General features: G+C 34.2%; 1 protein-coding gene across 1 annotated transcript; it reads right to left on the minus strand.

Annotated features, from left to right (window-relative positions):
• Positions 1-1,045: 1,045 nt before the first annotated feature.
• On the minus strand, positions 1,046-7,972 carry LOC131041147 (protein kinase STUNTED). The gene is made up of 11 exons (XM_057974131.2): positions 7,379-7,972; positions 5,903-6,003; positions 5,692-5,810; positions 5,457-5,572; positions 4,493-5,311; positions 4,126-4,374; positions 3,856-4,016; positions 3,629-3,708; positions 3,045-3,192; positions 2,785-2,934; positions 1,046-2,000 (listed from the first exon to the last, which is right to left on the minus strand). Exons 1-11 carry the CDS (start codon positions 7,539-7,541, stop codon positions 1,722-1,724), a joined length of 2,385 nt encoding a protein of 794 aa, XP_057830114.2. The 5' UTR covers positions 7,542-7,972; the 3' UTR covers positions 1,046-1,721.
• Positions 7,973-12,184: the final 4,212 nt, after the last annotated feature.

Consider the following 12,184-nt stretch of genomic DNA (forward strand, 5'->3'; position numbering starts at 1 on the left):
TTGTATCTCAAAGAGTTTGTCATAAAGGGGAGAATGTCATCATGAGATTCTCTTTCTTTAAATATAACATGAATGTGTTGTAATTTTCATATTAATGGGGGTGTTAAAAAATGTTTTAACCTTATCATGGTGTGGAATTATCTCACATGTATTTTACCTTATAGTTGACTATTAAAGAGAAACTATATAGTGAGGTTTTCTTATAATGTACAAGGAAAAATAAGGAGAAACATAATACTTTAAATATAGAATATTCTTGACATGCAATGTTGTATTAAAACAAGGACAGATACTAATTTAAATACCAATTATTTATGAATTTTTTTGCATCCTTAATAATCAAAGAGATGACATAACATCAAGAATACTCTATACACCAAATTTAATAGATATAATATATTATATGACTGAATGATAAAATTGAGAAGTCTTCTAAACCAATTTAATTTATACATTGTCACAAGTTGTCATCATCATTATAATTCATATGTGAGTTTAGATCTTAAGTAAAACAAACTATCTCTTAAGACAAATGACAAAAGAATGTTATTAGCAAGATTGCTCTTCATAATTTTATTTTATTTCAAATGTTTGAGTTGAATTTTAATTTTATTTTCTTTCAAATGTTTAAGTTGATTTTTATTTTATTTTTATCAATTTTCTCTCTATATAATTTTTTAAATGCATGACTAAAAACAATTTCAGGACCTTTGATGACATTGACATGATGTGATGGTTAAATTGTGGTGTTGTTGTTCTTCATCCCACTGAAATGCTACTGTTGAATGTCTAATGAGGTCCCCATATATGATCTTTTACTTATCTACAACAAATCAATCATAAATCAATTTTTTTTTCCAAACTGGATAGGTAGTCTTTAAACATCAAGTTTAGGTTCGTGCCAAATTTTATTCCAATTCAAAGCAAAAGATTGGCTTAATTGCACCAAACAGTACTCCAGTAAAACTGGTGAATATCTTCTACATCGTTTTGTCAAATATTATTCTGTTTACATAGAATCATAGTAGAAAACGAGAAGTATAAATTTTGAGCTCTCAAATCACACCAACTCTCTTTATTAATAACAGGAGCTTGTCAACACAATGGCACATTAAAATCTTCATGTCTGGCAAACAATTAATATGACTTTCCTTGCCCATTGGGTCGCTATGCATTTATTAGTACACTCATATTTACATTGGGGGGGTTAATCGTTTTTTTTGTTTTTTCAAGGATTCCATTCCTCATCAATAGCTTCAGCTCCCCATAAAGCAAAAATTGAAGACGAGCATGTGCTAATGGTGTCATTTTCTTTTGCAGATCTTCATCCTCTGAAGATTTGAGAATACTGAAAGAAAACCATGATCAACTAGAAATGAAATGAATTTATTCACATCCAACAAACATTGTTGTCATGGGACCACCAATGTTTCACCTGTCTCAACCACCAGAAGGGATTGAAGCCTAAGATATTTTTGCTTGCATCTTGCCTTTGGACGAATTAATGATTTTCCTCTAAAATTCAATGCATCCCCTGTTCGAAGAGTTTCAACATGGAGTCCACTCCTATGTTTTCCATTTATTGATCTATGGTCATAAGTAGTGGATTCCACAATCAAATGTTCATGTTTCTATTGCTCTTGTTGTACAGAATATGCAGATGCATTCTTCCCATTCCTCCTGTTCTATCTCACACCCGAGTTTGTGTCCTCCACATTGAATCAATCAAAACTTGATGAACGGCTGAAACGGCCACGAAAATAGTCTTCCAAGGATCTACTGGCATGCAAAAGCTCTACACTTTGGTCAGGGCTGCTAACTGATGCAATATCATCATCAACCCCAAGCATGGCAAGCGATAAGTGGGTTTGGATATCACAACCCCCATGATTTGATCCATATTCATCCTCAACCAGTTCATCTATGTCCTTGGACATTGATAATTGCCTCTTGGACCAGTAGTTGAGATCATCCACTTCGCCTCGCAAAATCTTCAATATCTGCATCGCAGAAGTCGGACCCATAAATGATTAGGGAGATTCTTACATTGAAAAAAAAAATCAAAAAGAGGTAACAATTTATTACAGAAATGAAAAATACAAAGCAAGAAAGGCTTATAGCCTAGCAAAGACAGTAAAGAACAAAGATCACACCGTGTCTTAAGCAAGATACCCACTTTAATTGTTAGTAGAAGTTCATGATTCCCAAGGAAGCTTAAGTAGTGGGTGAATGTAGACTTGTAATAGAATTGTTATGGTAAATGTGCTTAGTTTTTGGATTTAACTGTGTAGGAGTTATTTGCATCAAGGTTTTGGATCACACTTCATGATCCATGATCACATTCTCCTTCTACAGCTCTCTCGTTCTAATGATTTATCATGGAGTGTGATCCGAAACATTGATGCAAATAACTCCTACACAATTGAATCCAGAAACTAAACACATTTATCATTATAAACTATGAAAATCTAATGTCTCTGATTGCTACGGTGTTGAGACACCAAAACTAGATTCAAAACTATTGTGCTCACAGATTTGTGACATGGTTGAACTAGTCATTCAATATGGAAAATTCCACCATAAATAATAAATTGAACCACCATGGTATCAGAAAATGATGTACTAGTGGCTGGCTATTCCCCTGCTACATATATTCATGACAGAAAAATTGGAGCATTCCTCACCTCTTAAATAAAGAAAAAACAAGCTTTGTGCACTCAGTTTTATATATGATTAAAATGACCCAAACATGCATGAACAAAGAAAGAGCAATGGAAGAATTACTCGGCTCATGCGAGGTCGAAGTTGAGATGCCTTTCGTACACAAAGTGCTGCACTATGAATCATTCTCTTCATCTCACTTGTGTCATATAAATATTCTAGAAGTGGATCCACAAGTTCTTCCACGGCACCTTCTGCCATTAATGGCCTTGCCTGAAGTTTCCAAATTTCAAAGAATGATTAGAAGCAGAAACAACAGTTGTAGAAAACAGGGTAAATTAAAACTACCAACAAGATAGTAAGAAAGTAAATCAAAGCCTTACCCACATAACCAAACTCTCATGGCCCTTCGGATTGTTGCTATTTATTGGTTTTCTTCCACTTATTAGCTCCAAAAGAACAACTCCAAAGGAATACACATCTGTCTTCTCGTTAACCTTGCCATACATGAAGTACTCTGGAGCCAAATATCTAATAAGATTATCAAAGTTAGTTTTGTTGGAAACAATTCAACAAAGTTAGTGGGCAATGGGCATAAATAGCAAGGACCAAAGATAACACCATACAGAAAGGGGTAACAGCTATCCAGTCATCAAGATGCATCATGACATTGATGGTTGGATGTTACACAACTGAAATTTTGACTTCTTATCAATGAGGACTGGTGTTAAATTTGTTTGAGGCGATGGTACAATAAACAAGTTATAAATGATTTTCATTGATGAAAAGTCAAAATTTCAGTATAACATCGAGCCATCAATACCATGATGCATCCTGTTGACTAGATAGCTGAAAGTTTATTCCAAACACAAAAACCTTGCAGATCCACCACAGGAGTCAATTGATAAAATAAGAAACTTTCTTGTTCAGATCAAAGACCTGCTTGAAAACAGAAATAAGAGCATACCCGAATGTACCTACAACATCACTGCATGTGATGTATGCCGAAGTAGTTGATGCCCATTTGGCTAATCCAAAATCTGACAACTGCTTACAAAAAAATAAAAGTTTAGATCATATGTCCTAGAGTTCTGTAATTCTGATGTAGCAAGCATTATATTTCTACGTTAAGACACAGCAGCTGTGAAGAAGAACATTCACATTTTATTCCTCTTGCAAGAAAAATTATAATACCTGCGGTTCAAAGTCTTCTGATAGCAAAATATTGGATGATTTGACATCTCTATGGATTATAGGACGGGTACAGTCATCATGAAGATAATTTAATGCTTCAGCAATTCCAATGGCCACTTTCAGCCTCTCTGTCCAAGGGACCAGTGGTCTATCCTTACCTCCTGTATGTAGAATATTTTCCAAACCAAAATTACCAACAAAGAAAGGCTTGCTAAATAAAAATCCAACAGGAAAAACATGCGAGCATCCTACAATTGACAGTTAGCGTACCATAAAGATTCTCTTCCAGGCTCCCTCTAACTAACAAGTTGTAGACCAGGAAATACTTATTGTCGTCAACACAGTAACCCATTAATGAAATGATGTGCTTGTGCTGTAGCGTTGTAGTAATTTCAACTTCCATTAGGAGTTCTTGCTCTGTTTCTGGAGAAGCGTTTAATGACTTCACTGCAACAGGCTGTCCATCAGGAAGAATGCCTCTGTACACATTGCTCCAGCCTCCTTTTCCAATGAGGTTATCTAAATAAAAGAACGATAAAACAAATGAAATTATCTCTCCATAGTAGCAGACTGAAAAGAAAAGAAATGAAAAGGGATAATAACTTGCAATCAGATGAAAATGGGGTAGATATACAACCTGCTGAGAACTCAGAAGTTGCAGATTTTAATTCTTTATATGTGAACTGTATGCATTTCCTATTTTTACAAAGATGTTTCAACTTCTGGATCAAGAACTTCTCTTCTATAGACTCATTTTGAGTAGTGGAAGGAGACTTAATTTCTGTACAGCAATCTTCTGTTAATGTTGCTCCATTTGGTGCTTGGATTTCACTCATGTTGTTCCAGTCTTCCTGAGATATCTCAATTTTACTTGGTAGATTTTGTGTAACCTGTCCACGTCTATCTGGCAATTGCAAAGCCCACTCAACCACAGATATTTCTCTGACTGCAGGCCTTGGATTAGGATATTTGTTCACTCTAATGGCGCTTTTCAATAACGGCCATCCGGAAGAAGTGTTCTGTCTCTGAGGAGCTAATCTAAATATATTTTCTTTAATTTCTTTTGACTTATCAGATGAGGTTTCTGCATCCTCTTCTTTCTGTGAAATCCGACAAGAAGCACTAGAAACTGTCCGAAAGGAATCACACGAAGAATAGCTCTCTGACTTTCTAGGATCCTGTTCCTTGACATCTTCCTTCCCTTCTTCATCAACAGTATTAATGTCTGATGTGCAAATCATGCAAGCTGACCTCAAAGGAAGGCATAACTTGAAGGCGTCCATTTCTAGGGGGATAATGGCCTGCCTACCAGGGTAGCAATTGTGAACAGATGGTATTATAGCTGCATCTGAAGGACTTTTAGCAATTCTACAATCATTATACACATCATCATTTGGGAGTGCACCTCTCACTGACTCTAGTAAGGAATTCAGTCTATTTACTCTGGCACCAGTTCCTGGAAGCAAAACAATATAAATCAACCCAAAGAGGTAACCAAATTAAATTAATATATATGCTACAAGCAATAAAATCCTTCATAGCAATTCAAAAGATCTACCCACAATCAATGCCTTGTTCTCATATATATATATATCGATTACCTTGGAGAGATTGTGTTCCAACTTTCTCAAATATGACTGTTCCATTATCAATGATCAGTACAGAACAAGTACATGGTAACCTCTTTGCACAGTAGGTAGCAAGTAACTTAGAGGATCTGAGACATCAAGGATTACGCAAATCAGAAACTTCACTTCTTCAATTATATTTGTTGCTTTAAGGGTAAATCCCCAAATCTTAAAAGACACCAAGAGTATCACAAAATACTCCTCGTACCTTAAGGTATTTTGCTTGCTTTTGCCAATAATAAGCTTTGTGGCCTTGTACAAACTTGCTTCTTCTGCCAATACCTTTCTTACTGGAGAACCATAAGAGACTTTCACATGAAGTTCCACCTAATCCAACAAAAATCAAGTTTCATCTCTTAATCTCTGTTTACAAAGAAATGTAAGAGGTATCAACATGAAAAAGGTCTAAGACTAATTACTTGTTTCAATCTGCAGAAACCCTCGTAGACATCAAAAATGTTTGCATCGAAGGGGCCAGTAAGATTGTAATCAAAGATATGCTCCTCTTTATGCCCCTGATCTGCAAATTCAAACAGTACACCAATTTACAACCAAAACATAGAAAAATAATCATTTTATCAATTGATCTCAACTGTGAGTGCTTCAGATTGAACTGTTACACGATCAGAATGTTTATCTTCATCACGAGATCTTCCTCTAAGGCTACAAGATCTCTTCATATCATTCACAACGTGGCCTCTAATATCTCTATCCTTTGGGGATCCAGCAGAGAGCACATGTGAACTCATTATTTCATCATTTAGACTATAGCAGTGCTTGTGAATATGCAAATGGGCAGAAAACAGTCAGGTAACTAAATATCACCTATCTGGCAGAGGCATGTCAATAGAAAACTAAATCATGCTTCATTAAGTGTTTGGTGAGTTGGAAGAATTTAAAAGGCTTGTAGAAGCCTGATTATTAATTATAATGGAGAGAGACAACAGCAATCAAATTTTATTTTGACTAAAATAACAAGCATCTACAAATTCTGGAATTGACAAGCCAAAGCCTGATTTGATTAAGGTGCATAAAACTATGAGCTGAAATATGATTAAGTTAGTTGGGTTTTTTCGATTGTGTGAGAATTTTTTTTCAATGTTTTGAATCACACTCCATGATCCATCATCAAAAAGAAAGAGTCCATAAAGAAAAGGAGAAAATCCAAGATCTGACTCCAATTCGAAAGAATCCTAAAGCCAAACTTGGCTATTACTTTCTGAACACCCACAACTTAATTTGACATCTGATCAGTATGAGGTGAAGTAAATTCCTCTGTTAGCACCTGACCTCAATTTCAATGAGATGTAGTAGCAATGCCTAACCACTGGTCAGTATGATATGAAGTAAATCCAATTGTTAGCACATGGCCTAAATTCAATCAGATATAGTAAGCACTGTCTAACCAAGTGTTGTTCTATATCATATATGCCTCAGCTCGTTACATATAAATTGTTTTAGATCTTTTCCCTAATTCTACAGGAGCCTACAAAGTACAAACCAGCCATGGAAAAAAATGAAAAGACCTCATTAATTCCTGAACAATCACGAAAGCCTACTATTATTTGATAAACCTGACTGACGACATTAGAACATCAAACGTTAACAAATCCTTAAAAACAAACTTAAGAAAATTGAATAATTCATTAACACCCATAAAATTCAGAAGAGTTTAATACCATCTGATACACAGGGCTGACAACATTAGAACAGAACCAAACGCCATTAATTCATTAACACCCACAAGTTCATAGGAGTTTGAAACCATTTTATGAATCTGACTGGTAACATTAGAACATCAAAGTACAGTTAATCTGATCACGAGGACACAGACTGACAATATATCACATGTACAATACATGAATTGGTGACAAGGCATGAAATATCATACATACCAGCAGGAGATGGAAGCACTTGAACAACAATCACATGATCCCCTGCTTGAGCCACCTTCATCAACACCCATGTCAACAACTCCCTACTAGATTTACCTACGCTCACACCCACCAATAAGGTTACAGGCTTGTTCCTCGCACTCTTTTCTCCTTCCACCACCATCCTCAGCAAAACCAACTTGCCCGAACGTCCCCAAAACAGATTTCTTCAATTTTACATCCAGATCTCACCCTTCAAACATCTCAACTTTATCTTCTGATACCAAATTTTCATTCCCCAAAAAAGTGCATTTGGTCTTCAGAAGTATAGATAGTTTTCATCAGAAGAAAGGACAGCAGCCTTATCAAACTTTTACCAGACTCAGACTGTACCGATGAATTATTTTGACTGGAATTTATTTGGCTTGGTGTCCCCACTGCATAAAAAGAATTCAACTAAAACAACAACCCCAAAATTCCAATTTAAGTTTTCTGTTCAAAACGGGCATAGATCCTTCGCTGAATATTATATCCAATTCAAACTTGGCGGGGCGAGTTGGCCCAGTTCCTCCTCCAAATACACTGCTGAAATTGGAGAAATTTTTGGTGGGCAGCCCATGACCAAGATTAATACCTAACTAAATATATTAAAGTAGGTACCCCACACTTGACCGTTCACTTTCCTCTTTCTTGACGGCAATAACCGCTATCCACCGTGGACATTAACGGCTCACGTTAACTTGCCACGCAAGCATCGTATTACTTGCAGCAGCTGACGTGTCTTTTCGTATCACGTACTTGCCAATTTGCGGGTCCCACGTCATACTAACTTCTCTGTCGGTTTCCTTGACGGAGAACTGACGGGAAAACCGTTCTGCGTTAATTAACGGCCGTGCAATTGTTACCGCAAGTGTCTTTAACTTCCCCACGAGTGTTTGTGTGGCTGCACCGCTATTCTCTTAATTAACGGACAAGCTTAAAGCTCGCGTGAGTTTGTCGAATCGAAAGGCCCAAGATTCTCTCATGATTACGATTGACCCAAAACGCTTTCGTTGACTTGCTATCGTAACGGATTCATTTTTCATTTTTCATGTTTTTTTTGGTCTATGTCGTTGCTTGTGTTATTACTTCTGCATTAAAGTGTGCCGCACATAAAGATTTGGTCCGTTACCGATGTATGCATTTCCGGGACTCAAAATTGACGGTCATTTGGACTCTATTTTGAATTGGTTATGGTATGACCTTTTTAAAGTTCATGTAATACGTTTTTGGATTAAATTGTGTATTTTTGGGTCAATATTTCATATGTATTCAGCTATCTATTATAAGATTGCAATTGTATATATATGATTTTCACATGTCAAGGTCACAGGTGACTTTATTTTAACAATGTCGATTACAAATATCTTCATATCTTGCTCATTCAATTTCAACCACTCTTTTTTTTGAGAAAATTCTAAGATGACGTGAACCAATTCTCAATTATGCAACTAAAAGTCTAGCCTTTATCTTAATTTTGATCCTTAGATAGTCTTTCTCATCATGCTCCGATGTGAGGTTGAGCTCTTTGACATAGGATAGTTGCATTTCTTTTAGTTTCAATTGTGTGAGTTTTTTTCTCCACATTTAGGATCAAACTCCACAATCCATATTCACAAAGTAGTGAACATGACAAGGAGAGAAAAATATACTTCCATCCAAAAAATTGAGAAAAAACTTTAAAATAAAAAACTAGAACGAAATATACTAAAATTATAATTTTATATTAATAACAATGAATTTTGAAAAAATATTATCATAGATGAAATAAATTTGATTTCGAAAGAAAAATTAAATTTTCCCAAAAATTCATGGATTAAATTGTGTGTGTGTGTGTGTTTTTTTTAATTGATGTTTTAGGCCATACTCAATCATCCGTAAGGTTATGATTGTATATATATAATTTCCACTATTCATGAATGAATTTATTTTAAGAACACTAATGAAATTAGCAATCCAAGAGATCAAGAGGCGAATCTTTTACAATTTTTTAGTTCTTTCCAATATTGAGAAGCCTTGCCTCCTCAAATAGCTCATTTAAACTACCTACTTTTAAATTCTTTTCATATTGAATACAAATATCTTCATATGCTCGACATTCCATGTTGAAGTGTCATTCAATTTCAACCATCCCTTTGTTGTAGAGAATACAAGTTCTTTGTTCCTAATCCTCTTTAGGGACCATCCATCTACATGTCTTGCATCTAAGATGATGTGAACCAATTCTGAGTTGCACAACTAAAAGTCAAGCATTTCCCTTAATTGTAATTTCTCATCATACTCTCACATGGTTTTTAATAAATTTCACAGGTACCAATAGCCACTGACTTTCAAGCATTTTTGGACCATAGCACTTGTACACAACTGCTAGGCCATTTGTGCATGACTATTGGGGCACTTGTACACAACTGCTAGGCCATTTGTGCATAAATATTGACAATTTAAAGTGCACGGTTATTGGGGCATCTTTAAGTAGGTACCAGGTGACACTTTGAAATGTGTACTTTTTGACCTTTACACGCATAACAGATCTCATAGTGTGTGTCATTACTACCCAAAAGTCAAAACAAGACAACAACAACAAAAATTGTTGAAATCTGATATCTTATTTAGGATATGTGGGTGCACAAAGTTAGCTATAACGGCTACTAGTGCGCTTCCTCTAATGCTAGAATGCATTGCTCTTGGTTTTGGCTATGCAAGTTTTCTTTTTTCAACGTTTAGAATCAAACTCCATGATCCATCTTCACAAAGTAAAGAGCAAAACAAAAAGAAGAAACAAATATACTTCAATCCAAAAAATTGAAAAAAAAAATTCAAAATCAAAAACTAAAACTAAATAGACTAAAATTCTAATTATTAATAACACTAAACATTGTGCTATGTTTCTTGATTCAACTACGTATAATTTATTTGCATAAATAAAAACAATGAATTTTAAAAAAATATTCTAATACATAAATTAAATTTAAATCAAGATAAATTATAATTCAAAATTTTTTATTTTATTTTATTTTGGGTAAAGTTTAATTTTTTTGTTTAATATTATGGAGGTCAATGATCTAAATACATGAACTACATCCAATTATTTAAAACGCCACAAAAATTAAGAAATATTACATCAAAAGATGTAAAATGGGGGAAACGTCACAATTGCAATTAGTTTAGTTAATATGAGAGGCCGACTTGCACGCTTTATTAATGTGTTCGGTGGGGATGGTTACCCAGCAGACTTTATTTCTGTGGCTTTATCGATTGTCAAACAAGGGGGTGGGTCACGTTGCCTTTATTTTTGCAAATGCTTGGAATTCATTGTTCACGATTTAGATGTGACGCTTTTATTTATTACTATTTTCAAACAAATAAGCTTATACAGATATATATTGAAAAAAAGGTTAACCAATACAAAACGCTTTACAATTTGACTGGTGGATATTATTGCATCTTTCTTTATATAGAGTTCTTATTTCACTCTTACTTTTCTTCTTTTTATTATTATTATTTTTAAAATGTAGTATTTTTTTAATGCTTAGTTAAAAAAGGTTAATTATTTATGTGATACGTGTTTCAATTATTAATTTTGTTATAATGATTTAGAGTACTCTATCTTTTTATAGGAAATTATTAGTTAATTATATATAGATTATAAGAATGGATAAAATAAGATAGCGATATTAATGTTCATGTAAAGTTAAAATTAGTTTAGGGATCTTAAAAATATAATGAAAAGGGCATAGGATTCTTAAAGTACAATGAGAAATAAATAAAAGTTTAAACATCACATATCTCTAAAAATGCTTGACAAAAACATTCATTAAAGAGAAAGTGTGTGAAAACAAATTATACAATTTAATTTCTTTTAATATATGTAAACTTATGATGAGATCATTGAGTAGTTAATTTCCGTATTATTATTATTCTTTTAAAGATTTATGTCACGAAACCTTTTTTAAGTAGAAACGTCTCCTTGGGACAAGAATCTCTCTTTATTTCTCACATTATAACGTGTTTAAAATGTCCTAAAAAAGATGAAAAGGTATAAGATTCCAATTGTAAAGGATTAAATCATATCCTCACATATATATCTTAAATAATCAATTCAATCATAATAATAAATAAATCCACCTTGGGATAAATAAATTGATCGGAATAATAATTTTATTTTTTTATGAAACTAGATAAATTAGCTGGATTTTAAATGGAAAAATATATTGTTAAAGATGTCAAAAATTGATTTGCTAATGTGCTTGAAATTAGGGCCTTGTTGAGACAAAGGCCTTAGAATTAATGGAATGATCTGATACCGACAGTAAACTGAGAGGGGGTGGGGGGTTGAATCAGTTTACTCACAACTACAACAATTAATTCAATTATAAACCTTATACCAGAGCACAACATAATGGAAGATATATCATGAAGGCACAACACACATAACACCAATATTTTGACGTGGAAAACCTAGAAAGGGAAAAACCATGGTGGGAAATCCTACCCACAATCAAATGAATACTTTGCACTAGTATTATGAATAATTACAATGGGGTCTGGACTTGCAAAAAGGCCAACAGCCTAGAGCGCACTTCTCATCACAAAGGGAAGTCTCATTGACTTACATAAACATCAGACCACAATCCGAAAAGAAATGAATTGTGAAAGTAGCATCTACTAATGCTTGATACAGTTTCGGTTAAGCATTGATGTCTGCTCTGCAATACAAAACCTTTCCAACCTTCACTTGAATGATATGACTTTATTTGCACATAATCCTTCCTTTGATAATGCAGACAT

The sequence above is a fragment of the Cryptomeria japonica genome, chromosome 5 (genome assembly GCF_030272615.1).
Source record: "Cryptomeria japonica chromosome 5, Sugi_1.0, whole genome shotgun sequence".
Classification (NCBI taxonomy): Eukaryota; Viridiplantae; Streptophyta; class Pinopsida; order Cupressales; family Cupressaceae; genus Cryptomeria; species Cryptomeria japonica.